Source organism: Anabrus simplex, chromosome 2, assembly GCF_040414725.1.
Source record: "Anabrus simplex isolate iqAnaSimp1 chromosome 2, ASM4041472v1, whole genome shotgun sequence".
Taxonomy (NCBI): Eukaryota; Metazoa; Arthropoda; class Insecta; order Orthoptera; family Tettigoniidae; genus Anabrus; species Anabrus simplex.
In genome coordinates, this window is record NC_090266.1 from 928,586,567 (window position 1) to 928,613,575 (window position 27,009).

At 40.0% G+C, this 27,009-nt stretch overlaps 1 protein-coding gene across 5 annotated transcripts in view; it reads right to left on the bottom strand.

Annotated features, from left to right (window-relative positions):
- LOC136863192 (diacylglycerol lipase-beta) overlaps positions 1 to 27,009 on the bottom strand; it is a 575,063-nt gene that overhangs the window by 127,754 nt on the left and 420,300 nt on the right. For all 5 annotated transcript variants that reach the window (XM_067139553.2, XM_067139552.2, XM_067139549.2 and 2 more), the window contains one exon: positions 23,983 to 24,095. In XM_067139553.2, coding sequence (XP_066995654.2) covers positions 23,983 to 24,088 — 106 coding nt within the window. In that variant the 5' untranslated portion in view covers positions 24,089 to 24,095. The remainder of the gene's footprint in view (positions 1 to 23,982; positions 24,096 to 27,009) is intronic.

A 27,009-nucleotide genomic window follows, 5' to 3' on the forward strand; every position in this document is an offset into this window, starting at 1 on the left:
TTGATACAAAGTTTAAACAAATGTGGGGAAAACGGACGTCAGTTTAAACTCGGACTTAAACTCATTTAAAATAAACCATAGTTTAAACTTATTTGGAGAAAATGGCCCTTAGTATCTTAGGCTACATGTCTGGCACATATGCTGCACAACTGAACTATAGGGCTCAATAAGAAGAAAAATTAGCACATCTCTGCTTAGAGCAATGTATGCAGGTTGTATTAATGATTTCTTGTCAAAGCCCTGCACAGCAGCCGAGCCTGTGGACTATTTCCACACTGCGTTTCACAGGCTTGGACGAAACAAGCCTGTGATGTCACTGCACGGGCCAGGCTGGACTCCTCTAAAATGCATGTGCACTGTGTGCTAGTCGCTGTAATGTGTTGCTGCACTGCAGTGTTTTCATCGCACTGAATCTTAACACTGCGGAGAAATACCTACCTTGTGCCTCATCAGTCAGTTATTTGAGTTCACGTGGGCTTATCGTGTTCTTGCATTTGCGGTTCGATCAACGACCAGCTACTGTTTCAAACAATTTAATTTGTAGTTCCTGTTCTTGAATATGAGAGAAAATAATGGTACATTGCAAAGAAAATACAGTCTCTCTAGAATTGTGAAGGAAACTTGCTGTCAGAAAGTTTAAGACAAGAGAACCAGATGCAAATGTAAAAAGTTCCATTTGGACAGTATTTAAACTTGTGTTTGATGGCAGTGGAAAAGAAGTTACTTTTGTGTGTTATTCAGTATATGAAGAAATATGCTCATGCAAAGGGTTCAAATGGTACCTCATATATATTCCATCATCCGTGTATCGCAATTCACAAATCTCAATGTGATTAGGGGAATACTGGACCCAAACCATCGCAGGAGTTTATAACCAAGAAATATCTGGCTAAGTGTGCATGGCACTTGACAGTGAAGGCTGCTTGGAGTTTGCACAGATGTTCATAAATACTGGAGCTACATTTGGAAAAACAAGTGTAAAAAATGCAATCCCCCATTCAACAATAGTGCCCTGATACATGACATAAGAAGCATAAATATTGAGAGATTCAGTCGTGCCCAAAGTTATCGACCGGATGTCCCAAGGTGAAGCTGCTGTAACGATAGACATGCGGAGGTGTAAATAAAGCAAAAGGGAATCATTATGTAAAATGCACAGTTTCCTATTTCATGGACTGGAATCTCAAAATCCTGGAGAAAACATCAGAAAAATCATGACACTCTTTCTGTGCTTGGGTATCACCGAAGATGTTTTCAAAGGTGTGGTCTTTACAACAGAACAGCATTTGAACTTTGCTTGGTATAGGATAACTAATTCTTTTGTTTCCTTTGTGGGTTGATTCTGCCTGTTGCCTTTTCTTTATGGACACAGTACTTTTGCATCTATCTTCTGGCACAGGCCAAAGCAAAATGTAGCTTCCACCGAAGTCCCAGTCTTGTCCATGACTGTGACAATACAGAAGCTGCTGAGGTATGGATGGTGCTGAATAATGATATTCAGAGCACAATTAGTGTGGCAGCATTATGAAAGGTGTTGCTCATAGGGTCAGTTGTACTTCAATAGCACTTTCTGGCCCAGTGAGGAGAGCAATGGCACACTACCTCACTCCTCATGTTGCATAGTATGCCTCATTTTAATGCCACCATTTGTTTTTGTGGTTTTCCTGGTGGTGCAAATTGATGATCCAACCAGCTTCTGGGCTGATGACCAGACAGACATGGGTTCAGAAATCTTCTGGGAATTCTCAGATATGAACTGTGGCTCTGAGGCATTTTGTAGAATGGAAAACTTCAGACTTGTATAATCAGTCTGTTTCTCACGAAGAACAAGTTCCATCGTATTAATGGAATCGATGTTGAGGTGCTGAATGAGTTAATTAACCTACTTTCTTATGTAATAAATAAATAAGTACTATCATAAAATATCTTACTTTTTGAACATGCAATAAAATGTATTAAATTTTAATGTGTTTTACAGTATTATTTTAGGGAATATTAACTACATGTGACATATTTTGCAGCCCTTCATGAAGACATCGAAAGAACTTGAGAAAAAAACAATGCCCAGCGTCCACTTTGTGTTGCTGTGGAAAGTGGAACTTCTGGACCACTTGAGTTAAGAGCCTTGAGACCCTTAAAATCACAGAAATCAAACTATTGTGTATTCTCCTCAAGCAATGCATGCTAGAAAAGTTCCACCTTCAAATTTATCACAAGATGTGCTCCATTTAGCCACCTGAGGATGTTATCTGAAAGTGAGAGACAAGAATTCATGTAGGAAGTATGAAATATAGTGTTTCCTTTTTTACCATGACTGTACAATCGAACCAGCATATTTTCCTCATATTGTTCAAATTTCTCACTTCATTTGGGTTACTATGAAAATGGATTTTCAAGCAATTTAGAGGTCTGTGTCTTATAAATGCAAGCATATTTGTACAGTAAGAAACTTACCTATAAGTTTTTTAAATATTTCCCTCTTTTCGCATAAGCATTTATTGGGCTACTAGAAATGGTTCACTTTCAACATTGCAGAATATAATCCATAACAACAAGTGTTTGTCTGAACTGGTAAAGCAGCTTGTTGCAGAAACATAAAGCAAATAAGACAGGAATTCTTCTAAGCCACCATGAGACAACTGTAAATCCCCCAAAGCTATGAAGTTTTCCGCGTGTGTTGATATCTGCCGATTCAGGAAAACAAGTTGAACAAATATTTAAACCAAAACGGCAGTATGAAAGATGTGGCTACATACTGAAAATGAAATGGAAATATCTATCCAAAAATTCATAACATTGCCCAGAAATGAAATGAAATGGCGTATGCCTTTTAGTGCCGGGAGTGTCCGAGGACAAGTTCGGCTCTCCAGACGCAGGTCTTTTGATTTGACGCCCATTAGCGACCTGCACGTCATGGTGAGGATGAAATGATGATGAAGACGACACTTACACCCAGCCCCCGTGCCAGCGAAATTAACCAATTAAGATTAAAATTCCCGACCCTGCCGGGAATCGAACCTGGGACCCCTGTGACCAAAGGCCAGCACGCTAACCATTTAGCCATGGAGCCGGACAGATTGCCCAGAAAATGTTGTATGCAGGCATCAAGTGCAGCATCAGAGGGAAGTTTTACTTCCGCATGACTTTATGCTTAGTCAGTGACGGTCCCTTTTGAACCAGGACAATGTCAATGCTATCCTGTTCCTTCAAAGTAATGCAGTGTAACATACAGTATGTATCAAGAACTATCCACGTTTTTGTTGATTTTATTAGGACTATATATTCAGCATAAGCAAAATGTCAATATTTTAAAAGTATTTACATTTTCTGGAAATAAAAGTTATTTGACATATCATAACTGGAGAGAAGAAATAGTGTCAGAAGTTTGATTTAACTCCTTTTACCAATAGATGTGTATCTGCCAAGGTGAAGGGAAATACTGTACATCACAAAAAATTAGCTATATTTAATGGGTGTCTGATCCCCTGGCCAAACGTCCAGCGAAAGTACAACCAATATTTGCATGCAGATAAACATTAGAATGCAACCAACTGGCAGGCTGGTGTCAGTGCACTGTGGAACAGTGTGTGTGGGATTCGAAGCACTGTGTGATGGGCTAGGAAGCAGCCATGTCAAGCAATGTTGGGCATCAGCCTGCCAATGATTGTGTGCTGTGTGCGCTGCGCAGTGGGTCACAGTGCAGTACTCTGCTTCTTATGTGTTATTTCTGATGTGCATTGAATTTCTATCATCTACAAGTATACTTCTGGATAAAACATGACGATCTCGCCTCACACCACTATTCTCCAGCGGCAGCCCGGTGTCTATTAGCGTTTTATAGGATTTACTGCGTCTACTGTAACCAGAGTTGCCCAATCATCTACTGCACTCCACACAAAGAAAGGGTAAAGACTTAAGAGTATGTAGAAAGATGTGGTTTGGCAACCTCGCCACAAAAAACAAGGATCACTTACAACTCATTAACTCAACAGGGTGCAGGGTGTGATTGACTGCTAGCTTCCAGCTCACTTCCAGAAACTGAAGCTGTTTTCTTTTGTCCCCAAGTATACAATGCTGCTTCCAGTACGTAAAAGAATATTCTATCATCAGGTCTTGTCCCTTATTTTGCATCACTTCAAAAATGTCAAGATTTATTTATTTTATTTTGATCTTTAAGAAAGAAGATTTTTAAAAAGTATGTCTATATCTTTTGGGTGTTTAATAATAAGGTAGCTGATAACTATCATAACGAAGCTATACTAAAACAAAGCAGATATTTGAAATACATCAAACAACTGGAGATGCTGTGTTTAAGTGGCAATTTTAAGTACATAAACATGTATTAAACATGTCACAATGTCCATTATAAACATTCTTTCTACTTGTTGCTTTGATTAGCAGACTATGCTTCTTGTAGTTCTTGAAATCAATTGAATTCAGTTAGACACATTTGTCCGCAGTTGTTGACTGAAAAAAATACACTAAATTAAGAACTGGGCTGTCATCATGGTCTCAGGTTTACACATTGAGACTCCAAGCTGAAAGTCCTAGAATATTTCCAATTTCCTGGTTGTAGTCAAACTTCATGGTGTGTCAAACTGTGCCAAACTACCTGGTGGTGGTACGAAAGGGAGACCACACGCCTGAGTACAAGAGGATTGGCCAAATCCATGCAAGAGTCATAAATCATGTGTCTGAACACTATATCTTTCAACATTATGTAATCAAGATAAAACAGTGAATAATTCTGAGGGATAATGAATGCCCTGACTGTTGGCACCAGTCATTAAATCAGTTAACACTGTGGGTTGTAATTTCCGGTCATCTCATAGCTAAGATAACATCAAGAAAAGAAGAAAAAATTCTGCATCACATGTCGATTTCTGCATAACCATATGACCGGATATATAAGTATAAATACTGAAATATATGAGTAAATTACTCTAGAGTCATGGCTCCCAAACTATTTTGCAATAATGCTCAGTTCAATTTTCTTGTATTTACATGAAGCAGGGAAGAGTATTGTACCTTGAGCATAGGTAAGGTTTATTCTGCCCGAAGGCAGGTCCGAACCTCCGCAGAGGTGTTCCTGAGCCGGAGTTTACGTGCGGTAGGGTGGACAGTTCCTTTCCTTGAGCATAGAGTGCTTTGAAATATTTTTTGTACCTATTTGTGCTGATATCGAGATAACTCAATCTCAATTAAACTGTAAAAAATGCAGTAGGTGTACGTGTGGTAATTCTGATTTCTTATGTTCACAAGCATGTATGCTGTAGACAAAACAAAATTCTTAATAAAGAAAGTAAATATTTAGCTAGTTTTTGGATACTTTGAAACACAGAAACAAAATAGTGTTTGTTACTATAACCAACTGCTGTGTGTATGTCATCTGATGACTAAATAATATACTGACTTTAGTGATTTGAAATGTGTATGCTATTGTACCTTGGCACACACAACATCATGATGCCATCATTTCTTGCTTAATTTTCTTACTTTATTTTTTACATTATGACAAGAAGTAAGTCAGGCATCCAAAGGGTTCCAGATGATCTGGATGTCCTGAAGAAAGCTGATGAAAGAGCTATGGCTCCTCCAGAAACCAAAATTTATACTAGAGAAGCTTGAAAATTGTACAATGTGAAGTCATCTACTCTGTTACTCTGTCTAACTTTCAAAACTCTGAAGCTGAAACTATCTGTTATAACCCAAGATTAGACAGCAAAAACTATGGTATGTTCTAAGATTGAAGAAAATTGTTTGTTTAAGTACATGAAACCAATCATACAAATGAAATATGATTTGACCAAACAGGGAGTTAAAAGAGCAGGCTTACAGGTTTGCTGTCCACCTCCATAGCGTAACAGTTAGTGTTATAGCTGCCGTGCTCGGGGGCCCGGGTTCGATTCCCGGTACTGCCAGAAAATTAAGAATGGCAGGAGGGCTGGTATGTCGTTGAAATTGTATGTGCAGCTCACCTCCATTGGGGGTGTGCCTGAAAAGAGCTGCACCACCTCGGGATGGGGACACGAGCTTTGTCCGACTCGGTTGGCTGAATGGTCAGCGTACTGGCCTTCGGTTCAGAAGGTCCCCCGTTCGATTCCCGGCCAGGCCGGGGATTTTAACCTTCACTGGTTAATTCCAATGGCTCGGGGGCTGTCCCCAATATCCCTGCAATTCACACAGCACACATAACACTATCCTCCACCACAATAACACTCAGTTACCTACATTTGGCAGATGCCGCCCACCCTCATCGGAGGGTCTGCCTTACAAGGGCTGCAATCGGCTAGAAACAGCCACACGAATTTATATATTACAAGTTTGCCAATGCCAACAGCAAGAACTACCCTCAGTTATGAAATATATGAGATACAGATGGAGAGGAATGAACAAGGGGATTCATGAATGTCATCCTGACTTAAACATAAGAACCCCAAGAGAATTATAGTATGGTTTATAATTTAAGTCAGAGTTATAATTTAAGCAGGGTGGTCAGTTCTAACAAAATAAATAAAGCATTTTTCTTCAACAATGTTGAAAGTGTCCATCCATTGTTGTTTTGGACCCATCCCATCTGAATGAATTTGGAATTGCAAAGAGACTTAAGTATCTACAGTCCAAGCACCAGAAATGATAGTAGCTCAAACAAAGTGAATAAGGCAGATTGGGGATGTGCAATCCTAATGTGGAAACCTCGTAACAATTATTGTGGCAATCAGCGCAAGGCCAACGTCACTTCCTTCCCACTCCTAGCCCTTTCCTATCCCATCATCGCCATAATACTTATATGTGTCTGTGTGACGTAAAGCAAATTGGTAATAATAATAATAATAATAATAATAATAATAATAATAATAATAATAATAATAATAATAATATCGCCTTAAGCTACCATGTGCAGTCGTTTTAATTGTAATCATTCCAGCATATATCAAACTGATAATTGAAAGTACCGTATATTAGATTAATCTAATTTTGTGAGTTGGACCGTGGAATGTTAGAAATTTGAATAGTTGTGGTAGGTTGGAGAATCTGAAAAGGGAGATGGATAGACTAAAGTTAGATGTACGGTAGTTGGTATTGAGATATTTAACACAAAAGAGTGTGGGGTAATAAGCTTACTTGTGACAACATACCATATAAGATCTGGGAAAAGGAGATTGGCCTTCGGTTTCCCCATTAAATTTGAGGTTAAGAAATTTTACTGTTTAAATAAAAAGATGAATTAATTTGATAGAAAAATATATATTCTTGAAATAATTTCAATAAAAATAGTGAGAACTGCTGCGATTAAAACAGATGAGAATATAAAATTATGATATTGCAACTGAAAGAAACTAGGCATGAATTTGAATTCTTCTTGACCAGACATTAAACAATTATACATGAAATTTATCCCTCACTGGTTCACTTGACTGTACCTTCAACACTTTGAGTGTAATTACGACGTCTTCCTTTGAATTGGTATTTGCTGTAGATGTATCAAGCCTAATTTGGTGATGTATCCTTTTTGTTTCACTGATGACTAAGTATCCATGTAATGACTTCTTGGAAAGTCTATAATTCTATGACTTCGTGGTAAGCCTTCCCGTCCGTATCTTCAACTAAGTGACCGACCAACTGTGGCCTCACTCTCTCAAAGACCAATGACTAATGACTCACTGAGTCTCTCCTTCCCGTAGACTCCCGTTGACTTAATGACCGACTGAGGCATCTCCATCTCGTTCACTCTCCGACCAAATGTGGCCTCTGTTTCCAATTGAATAATGACTGACGCTACAATATACAGCCACCTTTTACAGACAATGGTTGACACACCTACACAATCTCCAGGAATAACTATGATCTACTCCCACCTCGCGACAAATGTTACACCCTATGGTGAAATCGCCCGCGGCACCCTGGGTAACTCAAAGAAAGTGAGCTCACCGCTAAATGCATACGAAGACGTAGCGATGACTCGGCATTAACGCCAGCAGTATTTCGAAATATTACAATGTCACAAGTTATTGCACACACTACATCCACATCTGATATACAGCAACTCTAACTGTACATGTTTTTAGTGTTAATCTACACACACATATATACGTAACAATTTTACTATAATCCTGCAAGCGACAAGCATTGCAGAATTGAATTGAGCAATAATAATAGTTACAATAATAGTAATAATATCACAGATGAAATAATAATAATAATAATAATAATAATATATAATATATTTTTGGGGGGCCAAGATTGATGTAAGGTTAGATTAAGTAATTTTTAAGAGGTCAGACGATTTCAAACACTTTAGAAAGGAAAAAGGAAACACTGATTTGGGCTGATACATACATACATACATACAGTACACCAATGGTTACAAAACGAAGTCCAGGTTTCTTGGTACACTTGCAAACTTATCAAGAACTTCTTCATCACCAACTATAATGTCTCTGTGGATAGAGAGTAAAGCAAGCCCGTTAAGCCTACTTTCAGATGTGCTGTTCCTTAAGTAAGTCTTCAGTCTCCTTAGGCTAGAGAAAGTTCTTTCTACGGTTGCGATAGAAACAGGAAGAACGGTGAGTAATTTGAGAAGGGTATAAATGTTGGGGAAGAAAGTCTTGTCACATTTTTCTAGAGAACTTACAGCCATTTTGGGAAGATTTGAAGGATTTTCCTGACTCCACTTTTCTTTCCACAACATAAACTCACTTTGCACAATCTCTTTATGTGACAGATTTCCTACGTAGAAACTAAAAGCAGCCTCCAATGAACCGAAATCTGTTACGATACACAATTGTGGAAGGATGTTTTGTAAGGATGCAACTATTTCCTTGTGAGATTCAAAGCATTATTTTAGTGAGTTACAGAAATCGTCCAGGTATGGCACATAAACTGCTAACTGTTGGCTCGGAATCTCAACAACGATCGAAAATTCCCATCATTTTGGTCCGGTTCTTCAAGGCTTATACATTTTTTCGGGGGGGGGGGGGGGGCAGGCCCCTTATATACGCCCCTGCTACACACACACACACACACACACACACACACACATATATATGTAACAATTTGACTACAATCACGCAAGCGACAAGCATTGCAGAACTGAATTGAACAATAATAATAACAGTAATAATATCACAGATGAAATAATAATAATAATAATAATAATAATAATAATAATAATAATAATAATAATAATAATAATACAGATATCATATTGTAACGGGATTTGAACCGTTACAATTCGCCACCCTCATAAATAAATCGAAGAACAAAGAATCGATTGATTTATGAACAAAATGACATATCTAACTGACACATATAAACACTTTAAATGAGTATACAACAATGTTTTTCTTTTTCAACATCCATACATTCTATAAAATATCACATATATGAGAATTTTTCTCGCACATTGTCATCGTAGATAACTCTTCACTGTCCCATTCTCTCCCTCTCATACAATTCACAAGAGTATAGCACTTAATTTAACACATACAAATAATTTTAAATGATTCTACAACATTCCTTTTTTTAACATATCAAAACGTTTTATGAAAAATAACTTATATATGAGAACTTTTCTTGCATATTGTCATCACAGTTAACTGTCCAATGTCTCGGGTTCTGTCGTACAATACACGACAATGTAGCACTTGTTCTTCCAATGCACCAATACGACACTTGGTTCACACGCAAATTCACAGATTCTAGTTTTATTTTGCCTGTTTCTCACAAAAATTAATCATCTGATTTTTATCTCAACAAATCTCACGTGAAGTACTTTAAATTTTTTATGTTATAAGCACCGAAAATCTTCCCTTCCTGATTTTTAAGGAATGTGCACACTTCCAGATACGGTTCACAATCGTGAAATACCCCTGATACAAAAGAAAGAATTTAGACATATTTCTCACCTCTGCAGATGATGAAAATGGAACTCTGAGTAGCAGTCTGTCACTCAAACTGAATCAATTTTACCCTTATTAACTTACATATCTCAATAGATCACACCCTTCTTGGCAACAACAATTAAAGGATTAATACTATGGCTACAAGATGGTTCAATTATTCCGTAATCCAGCATAATGTTTATTTGTTCTTAGACTTCACTAGCACATTTAAGTTTAATGGGGTACTTACCTCCCACAATGGTGAATAATCATGTACAACAAATTTATGTTCATATGCGTGTTCTTCCCGATTTACCACTAAATACATTTCGATGCTTACCTAACATCGAACACAATCCACTCAAATTACCTCACGCCACTGCCTCATGCCGACTATCCCTCGGATCCTGGTCGTATAGACACGTGACACACGTCAGAACATTTCCTCTCACTAGGAACATCTTCACTCACCTGTCTTATATTTAATAGAACACACGTCACCAACACACTTAACTCAGACCATCATAATTAACACGTACTTCTTTGCTAGTTTTCTCCCAGAACAAACACACACTACCTGAATCAAAATCTATTCTACTTCCATGATCTGCAACCAAGTTAGCTCCTAAAATAACTGAATACACAAGATTTTGTACAACAATGCATGGCTGAAACTTACAATTATCTTAATCTTGATTATTACCCCTATCATCTTATCGACTCACTATGACTTACCCACCGGCTGTTATAATATCTAATAGTACCTTCACTTACCTTCTCCATATCTTAATTGCTATCGTCGGAGTTACTACCTCACTACTTACAGTATATTCTCAGTATTATAAGTACTTACATCACATAACAGATCACTTCTTACGTCTAACTTACTACTACCCTTAATTACTTCATTATCTACGACTACGTCATTACTTAAATATCTCACTTAACATTACTTAGGTCACGATCACACTGTACTCTTAAATCTACTTTCACTACATAACTACTTATACTACATGCCTGTTCAACTTCTACCTTCTGCCTGTTCACGTAACTTACTTTACCCGATTCCCTGTGCGTTAGTCTGGCTCGATAACGACACTTGGATAACATTCATATTCGGCTTGTCATAATCTCTCTCTCATAACTCAGATCCATACGCCTCCCATCTTCAGATTCTCTCTGGTTACTCTTCTGACCCCTATCACCATCGCCACACCTATCAATCCTCTGCGGATCTCCTCTGATACTCGGCTAACCTTCCCCCCCCTCTCACTACTATACTACTTTCCCCAGACATCATGCGTTCCCTCTCGCGCACTTGCACACATTCCTCCCAAAGCCTGTCAATGAACTTCTCTTTAAATTCTCCCAAATTAGACATATTATCCCAGTACACTCGAAACCATATTTTACTTTCACCGATAAAAACATTCGACAAAATCTCCAACACATAACATTATTCCTCAACTTACTTGCAAATCTGTTCTCAACTAGTTTTACAAATTATATAGGATTGAACTGTTTTCCAGAAAACCTAGGTAAATCACGATCCCTACTGAACAAAAGACTTGCCACTGCCACCTCTCTCGCCGTCTCACCTCTAAATTCTTGCCGTTGCACTCTCTGGCAACTCAAAACTTCTTCTTCCGCTACTCTCTCAGCATTCCCTTCCACTATTCTCACTTCCTCCTGCAATGATTCCTCTCTCTCTCTAACCTGCTGTGATAGCGTTTCCTGTTCGTTCCGTAGTTCAGTGACCTCCACAAGCTTGCTTTCAATTTGTTCATTTCTACTAATCTGTTCCCTCGTATCTTCACCAACTGCATTGTAAATCTTGTCCAGTCTTTTCTCGACTACCTCATGAATTTCTTCCCGATTACTAAATGTTTCTGACAACTTATTACTTAACTGTACGATATTGTTATTGTCCTCTGTACATATTTCCTTGACTTGCTCGGTCTGAATATGAAGATCGCTCCGACTCAACTCCATATCACCTTCAATTTCAACACACTCTTCTTTTGACTTAATTTCTAACTTAGGTGTTTGATCATTTATTTCTAATATCTTATCTATTTTACTAATGGTCGCATTACAATTTTCGTTACTACTACCAATTATTTCTTCCATTTTACTACTTATGGAGTTAATCTGTTTATTACGATTTTCATAAATAGTACCAATCTTTTTCTCCATCTTACTAGAGCTACCAATCACTTCTTCCATTCTACTACTGAACTCGGTAAATCTGGCCATCAGCAAATTTATAAAATCTTGGTTCATCCCCCCCCCCGCGACTTCCTTTTGAGTTTCAGTGTGCTTCCCAACTTCTGCACTTTCCTGAATTACCTCAGAACCTTCCACCGTGTTCATCTGCTCACTACTCTCAACGTCACCTTGGATGTTCTTAGAAGCAGCGACCTCCTCGTCACGTAACTTGTCATTGTCTTCCTTGTCCATCTTTGGTTCACTATTAATAGTACGCGATCTCACATTAATTTCCCTTTTCAAATCCCTTGACATGCCACCAAAATACAAATATATATCACAAAATTATACTCCTGACATTTACCGGTAATACTTCCGTTGGCTAAAATGTGCATACTCTTCCGAAAATAATGATATGCTGTCATTCAGAACAAGTTCTGAATTTATTCGTACACCACTTTGTGGCGCCACATTGAGAATATTTAATACTAAAAAGGTGTGGGGTATTAAGCTTACTTGTGACAACATACCATATAAGATCTGGGAAAAAGAGATTGGCCTTCGGTTTCCCCATTAAATGTGAGGTTAAGAAATTTTACTGTTTAAATAAAACGATTGATTAGTTTGATATATCAAAATATATTCTTGAAATAATTTCAATAAAAATAGCAAGAACTGCTGTGATTAAAACAGATGAGAATATAAAATTATGACATTGCAACTGAAAGAAACTAGGCATGAATTTGAATTCTTCTTGACCGGACATTAAACAATTATACATGAAATTTATCCCTCACTGGTTCACTTGACTGTACCTTCAACACTTTGAGTGTAATTACGACGTCTTCCTTTGAATTGGTATTTGCTGTAGATGTATCAAGCCTAATTTGGTGATGTATCCTTTTTGTTTCACTGATGACTAAGTATCCATGTGATGACTTCTTGGAAAGTCTATAATTCTATGACTTCGTGGTAAGCCTTCCCGTCCGTATCTTCAACCAAGTGACCGACCAACTGTGGCCTCACTCTCTCAAAGACCAATGACTAATGACTCACTGAGTCCTCTCCTTCCCGTAGACTCCCGTTGACTTAATGACCGACTGAGGCATCTCCATCTCGTTCACTCTCCGACCAAATGTGGCCTCTGTTTCCAATTGAATAATGACTGACGCTACAATATACAGCCACCCTTTATAGACATTGGTTGACACACCTACGCAATCTCCAGGAATAACTAAGATCTACTCCCACCTCGCGACAAATGTTACACCCTATGGTGAAATCGCCCGCGGCACCCTGGGTAACTCAAAGAAAGTGAGCTCACCGCTAAATGCATACGAAGACGTAGCGATGACTCGGCATTAACGCCAGCAGTATTTCGAAATATTACAATGTCACAAGTTATTGCACACACTACATCCAAATCTGATATACAGCAACTCTTACTGTACATGTTTTTAGTGTTAATCTACACACACATAGGCCTATATACGTAACAATTTGACTATAATCCCGCAAGCGACAAGCATTGCAGAATTGAATTGAGCAATAATAATCGTTACAATAATAGTAATAATATCACAGATGAAATAATAATAATAATAATAATAATAATAATAATAATAATAATAATAATAATAATAATAATAATAATAATAATAATAATAATAATAATAATAATTGATTTCAGATGAAGTGTCGGCTATTGGAAACTACAGAATACTGAAAGGACGGCCAGCTATCAAAGTTAAGAAGTCAGAGAAAACCAAGAATCCAGTGTTAATACTCGGGACAGCCTTCTTTATTCACAACTCTAACAGAATCTATGGTAGACTTCAGATCTCCATCTCCCAGACTGTCAGTACTAACTCTCAGAAGTGGAAACAAATTGTACTCCATCTTCAATGTTCATGCTCCAATTAATGAAGATAACAGAAAGAATCCAGAGAAAGTAGAAGAATTTTGGTCACAACTTGAAGAAGAACTGTTCAGAACCGCAGAAAAACGTGTCAAGATCTTGATGGGACATTTTCATGCTCAGATTGGAAAAGAGAAAAAATTTCGAAACATCGTTGGAACATACACGGCTCACAAAAGGACAAACAGAAATGATGAAGGACTGATAGATGTTTGTGAATCATTTGGCATAAAAATCATGTCCACTCAGTTCAAGAGAGCTCCCAACTCCATGTTAGGAGAATTCCAAATTGACCATGTAGCGACCACCAGCCCAAAGGAAATAATGAATGTCAGAGAGCAAAAAGGTGCTAATTTTGATTCCGACCACTATCTAACAAGGATAAAAGTGAAGCCCACATCTTGTAACCGTAGAAAGAAACCCCCCAGAATACAGAAGTACAGAATTGAAGAACTCAAAGTAGCGAAGAAATAGTAGTGAAATATCAGAAAGAACTCGACACGTTGGAGTCCTATGAGTGGGACAAAATGGCTCGAAAGATTCAGGAAACAGCGAAACAATTTTTCTTGCTAAGAAGAAGAAACATTTATGGTGGAATGATGAGTGTGAAGATGCTCTACGAAGACGATCAGAAGCATGGAACAAGTGGAACTCCAACAAACAGAACTTCCAAGAATTTAAGATCCAAAGGAAAAGGACAGCAAAGGTGTTCAAGAATGCCAAAAGAAGGTTCGAAAGAGACCAGCTGAGAGAGAGAGAAGAGAATTTCAAGAAAAACAACACCAGGAACTTCTATCTGACGTTTAAGGCAAACTTCGGGGTACTCGTCACCCAACATTTGTTTCAAAACTGATCAAGGTGAGCTGATTAGGAGCAACAAACAGAACTGTAAACACTTGGCTAAATATTTCAAATAACTGCTCAACCGTGATCCACCTCAAGAAAAACTGACGTTCCAGAAACCAGAAAGCACACTGCATGAATCAACCCCGCCAGATAAGAACGAAATAAAATGGAGATCATCAAAAGCTTGAAAAATAACAAAGCATCTGGCAAGGACTTAATTGTTGCTGAACTTCTGAAATATGCAGGGGATAACTTCCTGGAACAACTTGAAACACTCTTTCAACAGATCTGGTCCACAGGAGAGATCCCAGAAGAATGGAGGGAGGCTATCATCCACCCCCTGCACAAGAAAGGAGACAGAATGAATGTCAATAACTAAGTTATAGAGGGATATCACTTTTGCCAGTAGCCTGCAAGATACTTTCTATAGCACTCAAGCGTAGGATAGAAGGACATACAGATAAACAATTAGGAGAATATCAAGCTGGCTTTCGAAAGGGGCGGTCATGGGCAGAACAGATTTTTACCATTAAGACCTTAATCAAAACTAAGACATTAGCAGCAGATAAGAAAGTGATAATGACATTCGTGGATTTCAAAAAAACATACGACTCCATAGACGGGACACACTAATGGAAGTGCTTAAGGAATTTGGAATAGACAATAAGATAACAACCTTGATGCATCAAACACAAAAAAAAGCACACGATCGCAGGTAAAATTTTTAGAAGAACTGCCAGAGCCCTTTGAAATCAAAACAGGTTTGAGACAAGGAGATGACCTCTCTCCAATTTTGTTCATCTGTGTTTTAGAGAAAGTTATCAGGGAATGGTGAAAAGAAATGAGCAAATTCAACTTTCCAAATGGAATTAGATTAGGTTACAAGAGAACTGGGCTTAAATTTGAATGCCTCGCATTTGCAGATGATACAGTCTTTTTTGCAGAGAATTTGCAAATTGCAATTAAGCAGATTGAATCCTCAAAGAAACAGCAGACAAAACAGGATTGCAAATATATTTTGACCTGGACAATGAGGACGAAGTTCGGTGACATCAAAAGAGCTACAAAATTCAAGTACCTAGGAGAGATTTTGACTCCAAACATGAACGAGAAAGCAGCAATTCAAGAACGTGCAAGAAAGATGGAAACTGCGTTTAGATTATGTCAGAACACCTACAAATCTAAGTCATTCTCCTACCAGGCCAAATTCAAGCACTACAGCACGATAGTCAAATCTGAATGTTTATACGCAGCTGAGACAATAGCCACGAAGGGACTCTCAGATTTGGAAAAGAAAGAAAGAAAGAAAGAAAGAAAGAAAGAAAAAAAGAAAGAAAGAAAGAAAGTTTCTTAGAAAGATCCTTGGACCCATTTAAATCATCAGACAAGTTTACGTTTAGCATGAGACCAAACCGAGAACAATACCAACAATTTGAAAACATCACCACCACAATGAAAATGAGGAGATTGACGTTCTACGGACATATTAAAAGGATGGGATCCGAGAGACTCGCCAACAGGATCCTCACCTTCCAGGAGAACAGGAAGACACAAGTCCCATGGGTAAAAGAAGTCCACCGAGATTTAGAAAAATGTGGGATCACGGCAGAAGATATAACAAACAGAAAAATCTTCAGGCAGAGAGTTGCGGAGGTGAAGGACCTAGCTGATGAGAAAACGAGGAAGAATAGAGTATTCTCGGCAGAAGAACGAGCAGGAGCAAGCCAACGGATGAAGGAATACTGGCGAAAGAGGCAGGAGAAAGAACTTGAGAAAGCAATGGAAGTTGCGTAATCGTAGCCCATAGATGGCTGAAACGATAATAATAATAATAATAATAATAATAATAATAATAATAATAATAATAATACAGATATCATCTTGTAACGGGATTTGAATCGTTACAATGCTTTATATAATTTTCAATACTTTATGTTTCATGCGTTTCAACCGTTCGAAGAATAATAATGGAGATTTTCGCGATTTGAACATTTTTTCACAAATTTCCAAATATCTCTGGAAATATTCGTTCATCTAAAAACTGTACATAATAAAAAATAGAAAATATAATTTCAAATCGTTCACATTTGATATATATTTATCATACGAGCTATAATAGATATAATCACGAATTTGAATTTCTACCGCTAGTCCATCAACGGCGAGCATCGCTTACTTGGAAATACAGTGGAACCACGATATCTCGAATCACCTCGAAAGGTAAATTTTATTTAGAGTTATCGAAATTTCGAGATACAGATAATGTCGTTTTTGAGCATGTATTAACACATAATTGTATCATATGTATCTACGGGCTTATACTGAATACATTATGTTTAATAGTAGGCCTACTTAAAATATACAAACAGACTCTAGTTTATGGCATCACTTTAATTATAACACTTATAGTAACTTTTTAGAGACAGGATACAGTACGTACAGAAGTGAATCAAGAAACATACCTCGGTTAACACCTTTGGAAAAAAATCCGTTAATCACTTCTGTTTTTACGGTTACTCTTTCCTCCCTTCACGTTGAAACTTCTCGTCAATACCACGCAGCCGAGATTATTAAATGGAACTTGTCATCCGCGACTTTGGGGTTGCTTTCGTACGTGAACGGTAATTAATTCACACCCGAGAAACAGCGAGGCTTCGCCGATTTTCCGATCACTAGAAGTTTTAGTTTTTCGGTTCCCGTCATATTAGCTCCCAGCATCACTTGTTAACTGTTCCTCACAAACCACAAATGCCATACTGCACAGTTAATGTTGCACAAAATTCGAGTTACAGAGTACGAATATTTTTGGCTTCAAGGGAGGACATATTTGCTTCAAGAAATCGAGAAATTCGTGTAACCGAATTTCGAGTAATAGAGAAATACACATGAAGAATAGCACAAACGGCTTATGATGCAAAACTGTGTGGTCATCAGTCCCTTTGATAATGAAAATGACTACAGAAATCAGTTTTACTGCTATGCTGACAATTCCTAGGGCTAATACAGTGGAATGAGCCGAAAGTCACCGATTTGGTGCACGCTTCAGCATTATGAGACAACCATGTCACTTCCTTACTATATTTATAGACTCAACAATATGTTTTAATGGTCGTTAAGCAGCTGTCAGATGCGACGTTTCATCTCGCCGTATCCAGATGTACAGCAGATAAGAGCTTGGCAAAGGAAATTCGACAGCGCCGAAGCCCGAAGGCCAGGTTTCCGATGGGTTTCTACTCTGTGGAGGGCAACCAACTTGGTGGTTGTTCCAGAAGAAGAGAATCCTTTCTTGAATCCCGTCCAGTTTAAGTAAGTGGCGATGTTCTCAGACTGTCCGCAACCGATGCCAGCCTCGAATGTCGAGGAGCTGGTAAAATAGAGGTCTCCCTAATAACTATAAGCGTTACCGGCTTGCATTTTCTGCGTTGAGTGAAGACTGGAAGTCACGTAATCTTTTCAGACAAATCAACATTTAGGCCTACCTCAACAATGTTTGTAGTTTGGTACATCTTTCTGTCGTATTAGAAGATGGGGGGTGGGGTGGATATCGTCAAATGTTGTCTGAGTCGTCAGTCCATAGACTGATTTGATCCCGCTTCCATACCACCCTATGCTGTGCTAAACTTTTCATTTCTACGTAACTGCTGCATCCTACATCTGCTCTAACCTGCTTGTCATATTCATACCTTGGTCTTCCCCTAGCGTTCTTACCGCCTACACTTCCTTCAAAAACCAAATACACAAGTCCTGGGCTCTTAAGATGTGCCCTCACATTCTATCCCTTCTTCTGGTCAAATTTAGCCAAATCGATCTCCTCTCATCAATTCGATTCATTATCTCTTCATTCGTGATTCGATCTATCCAACTCACCATCAGCATTCTTCTGTAACACCACATTTCGAAAGCTTTTATTCTCTTTCTATCTGAGCTAGTTATCGTCCATGTTTCACTTCCATACAATGTCACGCTCCAGACGAAAGTCTTCAAAAACGTCTTTCTAATTCCTATATCAATGTTCGTAATGAGCAAATTTCTTTTCTCAAGAAAGGCCTCCTTTGCTTGTGCTAGACTGCATTTTATGACCTCCTTACGTCTGCCATCGTTAGTTATTTCACTACCGAAGTAACAACATTCGTCACCGGGCTATTTGGCCGTGCGGTTAGTGGCGTGCGGCTGTGAACTTGCATCCGGGAGATAGTGGGTTCAAATCCCACTGTCGGCAGCCCTGAAGATGGTTTTCCGTGGTTTCCAATTTTCACACCAGGAAAATGCTGGGGCTGTACCTTATTTAAGGCCACGGCCGTTTCCTACCAACTCCGAGGCCTTTCATCTCCCATCGTCGCCATAAGACCGATCTGTGTCGGTGCGACGTGAAGCCACTAAAAAAAACCCCACAATATTCGTCCGCTTCCTTAAGACTTCATTTCCTAATTTAGTATTTCCAACTTCGTTCGACTGCACTCCATTACTTTTGTTTTGGACTTATTTATTTTCATCTTGTACTAGTCCGACTCGTTGGCTGAATGGTCAGAGGGTTCCAGGTTCGATTCCCGGCCGTGTCGGGGATTTTAATCGCTTCTGATTCATTCTTCTGGCTTGGGGACTGGGTGTATGTGTCCGTACCAACACTCTTCTCATCATATTCAGGCAACATACCACACTACCAACCACCACAGAAACACGCAATAGTGATTACATCCCTCCACATAGGGTTGGCGTTATGAAGGGCATCCGGCCGTAAAACAGGGCCAAATTCACTTGTCTGACGCAGTTCGCACACGCGACCCCGCAGGTGTGGGAAAAAGCGGTAGCAAAAGAAGAAAATTTTCATCTTGTGCTCCTTACCCAAGACTCTGCCCATACCATTCAGCAATTTCTCCAGATCTTCTGCCATCTCAGATAAAAGAACAATATCATCAGCAAATTTCAAGGTTTTAATTTCGTCTCCTTGGACTCTGATTCCCTTACCAAATTCCTCTTTGGTTTCCTTTACTGCCTGTTCTATATGAACATTGAAAAGTACTGGGGACAAACTGCAACCTTCCCTCACTCCTTTCTTGGATTGCTGCTTCTTGTTCAAAGCCCTCGATTCTTATCACTGCAGGCTGATTTTTATACAGATTGTAGATAATTCTTCGTTCTCGGTATCTGATCCCGATCACTTTCAGAATCACAAATAGCTTGGTCCAATTAACATTATCTAACGTTTCTTCAAGATCTACGAACGGCATCTATGTGGGCTTGTCCTTCTTAATTCGATCCTCTAAGAACAGACGTAAAGTCAGGATTGCTTCACGTGTTTCAACCTTTTTTTTTTTTTTTTTTTGAAGCCAAATTGATCTTCTCCCAACTCAGTTTCAACTTGTCTTTCCATTCTTCTGTAAATAATACGTGTTAAAATTTTGCAGGCATGATGTACTAAACTAATGGTACGGTAGGTTTCACACTTTTAATTTCCTCTCCTTCTTGCTGAAAATCGGATGGTATTTCTCCCGTCTCATACATCTTACACACTAAATGGAATAACCTCGTCATGCTGGTTTCTCCTAAGGCAGTCAGTAATTCAGAGAGAATGTTATCAATTCCAGGTGCCTTGTTCCTATTTAGGTCTCTCAAGCGCTGTCAAATTCTCATTCGTTGCCCACCGCGTTGAATAAAATATTGAAATAAGGAATGGTAATCCAATACAAGCAATAACATTTCGAATGCACGTGCCTAAATGTACAAGATGATACAAATCACGGGCTGCCTCAAAGAAAATGTGTGATCTCGTCTTAATAGGAAATATACAGGACAATTCAAAATGATGGACCTGATTTCATAAATTTATTCTGTGAAATCTAATAAACATATCGTAACGTGAGATATGTGCTAAGAACGGTAAAGTCTAAAAGTTTTTTTCAGTCATATCACAAGTGTTCTATGTGAGCACCTCGCGTAACACGACATACATCAAGCCGATAGTCTATCTCCTGCCAAACCTTGTGTAGTGTGTCGCGGCCAATCTCTGCGATGGCTGCTGTGATGCGGGCACTAAGGTCGTCCAATGTTAGTGGAAGAGGTGGTACGCAAACATGATCCTTTACGAAACCCCACAAGAAGAAATCACATGGGCTTAAGTCGGGGAAACGCGGTGGCCAACGAATGAGAGTTCGATTCTCCTGAGATGCACGACCTATCCAGCGTTGTGGCAATGTCTCGTTGAGATGGCTCGGAACGTTGCCATGTTTATGCGGAGGGGCACCATCCAGTTGAAGGATGAAATCTGCACTATCCTCTTCGAGCTATGGCAGGAGCCACTGTTGCAGTATACCAAGAAAAACATTTCCTGTCACAGTAGGTTCAATGAAGAAAAAGGGTCCATAAACCTTATGAGAAATGGCACAAAACACATTCACCTTGGGAGAATCGCGTTGGTGTTCCACAACTTGATGGGGATTAGAAGTTCCCCAGATCTTTACGTTGTGTCCATTCACAGTCCAGGAAAAGTGAAAAGTCGCTTCATCACTGAAAATTGCCCTTTCGGAGAATCCATCCTCTTCCATTAATGCGAGAAAATCAGCACAGAAGGACGCTCGAGCAGCATAATCAGTATCCCTTAAGGCCCGAATTCGTAAACGTTTCCGCAGACTGCGCCAAACAGTTGCCTGTGGAAGTTCAAGTTGCCTCGCTGCCCGGTAGGTGGAGTTCTGCGGACTCCGCACGAAACTGTCGTGAACACGTTCCACTGTCTCTTCCCCGGTCGAAGGACGGCCAGTCGACTTTCGCTTACAGATGCAGCCCGTGTCTCTGAATTTTGCATACCACGCACGAATGGCTTCTCCAGTAGGTGGGTCTCTTCCATACCTGCTACGGAAATGCCTTGTTTACATGGTAATCAAGCACACAGAGCGACTTCTGCTCTCCAGCTGCAGTCATTTTCTTTACCCGCTTCCTGCGCGCTCGTAATGGCTGAAAATGAAACCACGTGGGATGAAATCTAAACTCAACTAAACTTTGAGAGTTTGCCTTTCCTTGCGCATATCTCACAGTATGATATGCTCATTAGATTTCATAGAATAAATTATGGAATCGGGTCCATCATTTTGAATTGCCCTGTATTCTTAAACGGAATAACCCGCTTGGTAACCATGATCGTTAAGGCGTGATGTATGTATGTATGTATGTATGTATGTATGTATGTATTTATGTATGTATGGTCACACCGTGGTTAGCCGGTTCGAGTCGAAAAATATTCACCATTAGAATGTTGGCAGGAGGGTACATGATAGTTGGTGGTATAAAATTTCTGATCTCTAGACTGCCTGCCAAAAGCCCAGATTCAATTCCAAACCTCTCCGCAGTGGAGTGATGGCATGTGACGCTGTTAATGGCGATTCGTCCGTCGATGTGGACATAGTCTTGAGCACACCCCTTGGTGCTCTTCGACCAGGAGTAGGTTATGTGCCAGCACCGGGTTTCACCCTCTCCGTTCCTACTATCATATATCACGTCATTATTTTCATGCCATTAATTCCTCTGATAAAGAGCGAGCTGGTTGTTCCGTAGAGGAGCGCAGCTGTGAGCTTTCATTCGGAAGATAGTGGGTTCGAACCACACTGTCGGCAGCCCTGAAGATGGTTTTCCGTGGTTTCCCATTTTCACGCTAGGAAAATGTTGGCGCTGTACCTTAATTAAGGCCACGGTCACTTCCTTCCCACTCATAGCCCTTTCCTATCCCGTTATCGCCATAAGACCTATCTGTGTCGGTGCGCGTAAAGCCAGTTTTCAAAACAATAAAAACTGATGAGGTTGAAGTCAGGAAGGGTTTCCGGTCGTAAAAAATCGCCAAGAATATTCATCTCACTTCATATCTGAGCCCGTAGAGATACGATACAGGGGTTGGACATACTGTACATATAGTGACTCGGGTTTACTTCACAATATTAAGATTAGACCGAATGTATGGTAAAAGTTGAACGGGACATGGCGGATGCTTTAATTCGCCAGCCCAGACTTCCGATCTGCCTTCTTTCGATGGCATATGGAGTAACTTCCAAGGACATTCAATGCGAAGACATGTAACAACGCATTATAGCAGCCTACTGTAGGGTTTCCCCAGGTACGCTACGTCATATTAATAATAATAATAATAATAATAATAATAATAATAATAATAATAATAATAATAATAATAATTACTAGCCTGGTGCAGCCTTTGTAAGGCAGACCCTCCAACGAGGGTGGGCGGCATCTGCCGTGTGCAGGAAACCACAAGCAATTGAAGGAGGAGCTGTGTACGAGTTGTATGGATGTTGAGGACAGAACAGAGATCCAGTCTCCGAGCTAGGGAATTAATCATTTAAGGTTAAAATATCCGACCCGGCCAGGAATCGTACCCGAGGCCCTCTGAACTGAAGGCCACTACGCCGCCATTTAGCCAAGGAGCCGGACATTTCTATAGTGCACTGTATTACAGTGTTCACTACCTACTTAAAACTGACTTCACTGAATTCTGCATTACGATAATCCTTCAGCCAATATGTGTGCTGTGGACTACTAGCACGTCAAGTATATGGCAGCGAGCCCTGGTTCTTATTTGTCCTAGAAAATTTGTAGGGCCATAACTCCATTTCTATTCATAATGGCGACACACCTGTTAAAATAATTATTTTTTTTTCTGCTGGTTTTATGTCGCACCGACTCAGTGTAGGGTAGGGCTGGGAAGGAGGCGACCGTGGCCTTAATTAAGTTACAGCTCCAGCAATTGCCAGGTGTGGAAATGGAAAACCACGGAAAACTCTTTTCAGGGCTGCCGACTGTGGGGTTCTAACCCACCATCTACCGAATGGAAGCTAAAAGCTTCACGTCCGAATCGCGCAGCCAACTTGCTGAGCTGAAATAATTCTCCTGACACGAGTCGATTGAATATCCTACAACAATAAAAGACACAAATCTAGTCTTTAATGTAACGAAATACAGTGAACACCGAGATTCCCTTGCCTATATGTATGTAAGATCACAACACTATAACAATTACAGTTATTTTCTCAGTTGATTGGCGTAGTATAAACATACTTGTGATGTGGCATACATTCGGAAATATCGTTGTTAATTTACGTACTGGCATCAATTGTTCCATGCTCTTACCTTCAGTAACAGATGCCGTGAAATTTTCTGAACTGCGACATTGCACCATGTTCGTAAATGCCCACACTGTACCCATGATGTTCCACGACACCTCCGGGATAATCATCAAAATTCTGTAAATAAATAAAATATGACAGGGTCTTATTGTTTCATTTACAAACTAGGAACATCCTAGACATCGGTCCTGTATTTTAATTCCAATACATAAATCATTTATCATTACTCATTTTATTATGGCGTTTGTAACTGTGTATCCTGAGGAAGTCCAAGGGTTTGAAGACTGAACTGGGTGGATAAAGTCTTGTTTAGGAACCCATTCCCGAAAATAAAACCAATTTAATTATCTAAGGAAACCAATACTTTTTGTAAGGAACATCTTCCTGCTGCACCACAGCCAAAAGTGCTATACTAACGCTACTTACAACGCAGATAAAAAATGTTTCAAGTTGGTCTGTCTAGTTGACAACTTGAGATCACAACGGACGGAACTATTTGAGTCACGTGACGTTTAATGATTCATCATCATCATCATCATCATCATCCGTTTACCCTCCAGGTTCGGTTTTTCCCTCGGACTTAGCGAGGGATCCCACCTCTACCGCCTCAAGGGCAGTGTCCTGGAGCTTCAGACTCTTGGTCGGGGGGTACAACTGGGGAGTATGACCAGTACCTCGCCCAGGCGGCCTCACCTGCTATGCTGAACAGGGGCCTTGTGGAGGGATGGGAAGATTGGAAGGGATAGGCAAGGAAGAGGGAAGGAAGCGGCCGTGGCCTTAAGTTAGGTACCATCCCGGCATTCGCCTGGAGGAGAAGTGGGAAACCACGGAAAACTACTTCCAGGATGGCTGAGGTGGGAATCGAACCCACCTCTACTCAGTTGACCTCCCGAGGCTGAGTGGACCCCGTTCCAGCCCTCGTACCACTTTTCAAATTTTGCGGCAGAGCCGGGAATCGAACCCGGGGTGGCAGCTAATCACGCTAACCACTATACGACAGAGGCGGACGACGTTTAATGATTACGAAGTAAAATACATGTTTCGCAAATGGGTTACAATTTTTTTTTTTTTAATCGCTAACTCCAATCCTAGGTGACTATTAGAAATTGCTTACCATTTTATATGATTACGTTCCGTAAGTTTTGAGTTAGGACCGAACGAGGTGGCTGTGCGGTTATGAGCTTGCATTCGAGAGATAGTGAGTTCGATCCCGACTGTCCGCAGCCCTGAATATGGTTTTCCATTTTCACACCAGGAAAATGCCGGGGCTGCACCTTAATTAAGGCCGCGGCCGCTTCCTTCCCACTCCTAGCCCTTTCCTATCCCATCGTCGCCATAAGACTGATCTGTATCGCTGCGACGTAAAGCAAATTGTAATGATCATTTTTGGGTTAAGTGTCCCGGGACATGAGGAGCTATGGCACAAGTTGGTTTGCATGGGGACATGTACAGGAAGAACTACAATACGCAGAGATCCGAGGTCGACATATTCATATTAGCCTGCCAAGGTCTCCAATGAGGATGATCACGCAAACTTACTGCAGTATGCGTGGAAAATCCTTGTCGTTAAACTTATTATAGAGAAAGATACCTCCAGTTAGTGATTCCATGGCTGTACGTTGCATCATCCTCATCATCGTCGTCGTAATCTTTAAAGAAACGTGTCTGTCAGTAGTCTATCTATAGAGCACACCTCCCTGTGAATTTCTTACCATACATTAAGACCCATTTGCTAGCGTTTTAACGCAGGATTAACACATGCAAGTTTTCAGTGATGGATGGATGGGACAGTACTGGGGCTAGGAGGGTAGAAGTCATGGCCTTAATTAAGATACAGGCGCAGTGTTTGCCTGGCGTGAAAATGGGAAATCACAGAAAACCATATTCAAGGCCATTCGAAGGTGGAGTTCGAACCCACCACTATATCCCGAACAAAAGCTTACACGACACGCACCGCGGAGCTAAACAGTTGTCACTCGAAATGACAGTATATCTGTAATATGCAAGGGTCGTTGCAGTAATAATTATGCCCGACTCCTTGGCTGAATGGTCAGCGTTGAGGCGTTCGGTTCAGAGGGTCCCGGGTTCGATTCCCGGCCGAGTCGGAGATTTTAATCGCGCCTGATTAATTTTCTGACTTGGGGACTGGGTGTTTGTATTTGTCCCAACACTTTCCTCTTCATTTTTATACAATATACTGAACCCATAATTCTACGGTGAGAAATTTTTTTTTTTTATTTTTCTCAAATATTTATTTGGCATTCAGGAACTACTGTATGTTTGAGGGCAGCCATTTTTGCGCTCCCAAGAGCCCGATGTTGCGTGGGAAGGTTCCCGCAAGGCGAGCTCGTGGATTGCCGGGACACTTCGGTGGAACTCGAGTGCCCGACAATTTTCTAAATTAATGAATTCTGCACAACGAGGGATTTTGACAAGATAGTAAAGGAAGAAATAAATAAGCAAAATTATTCATATACCCTTTGTGGAGGTAGTGACACCAGGGAAAATTTTAGATGCAGTTAAGCCCAAGTGTGTGTTAGCGTGAGAACAGTGAGCTAGTTACACGTGCCAAGGTCGTGGGCAGAAGAAAAACGCGCGAAACGCACGGGCAGAAACAATTTATTTCTCATGTTGTGAGTGTAGAAAAATTATAAAATTAACACCTAACATAAGTGCAAGTCTGTCCTTAGTTCTGGGACAAGTCTTATCAAAATCGGTTTATTAGAAGCAAATTTGGCAGATTACACCACCGAGACTCATAGAGGGGATAGCGTCCTTCCGGAAATTATAAAAGAAACCCCCCACCGTAGATTTTGCAGTGTCGATCTGGAACTTGAAGCCGCGGGAGCTCGTGCCCGTCGTCATTAGAAATTCGCGCCAGATTGACCGACAATAATTCAATACATGTTCGTGGCTAAAGTCCATATATTAGTTAAGAAGAAAAGTGATTGGAGAAACTGTGAACGTTTGCAGACGAACTGGGAAGGTGTAGGCTGGTGGAAAATTACACAGCAGATTTTATTTTTATCAT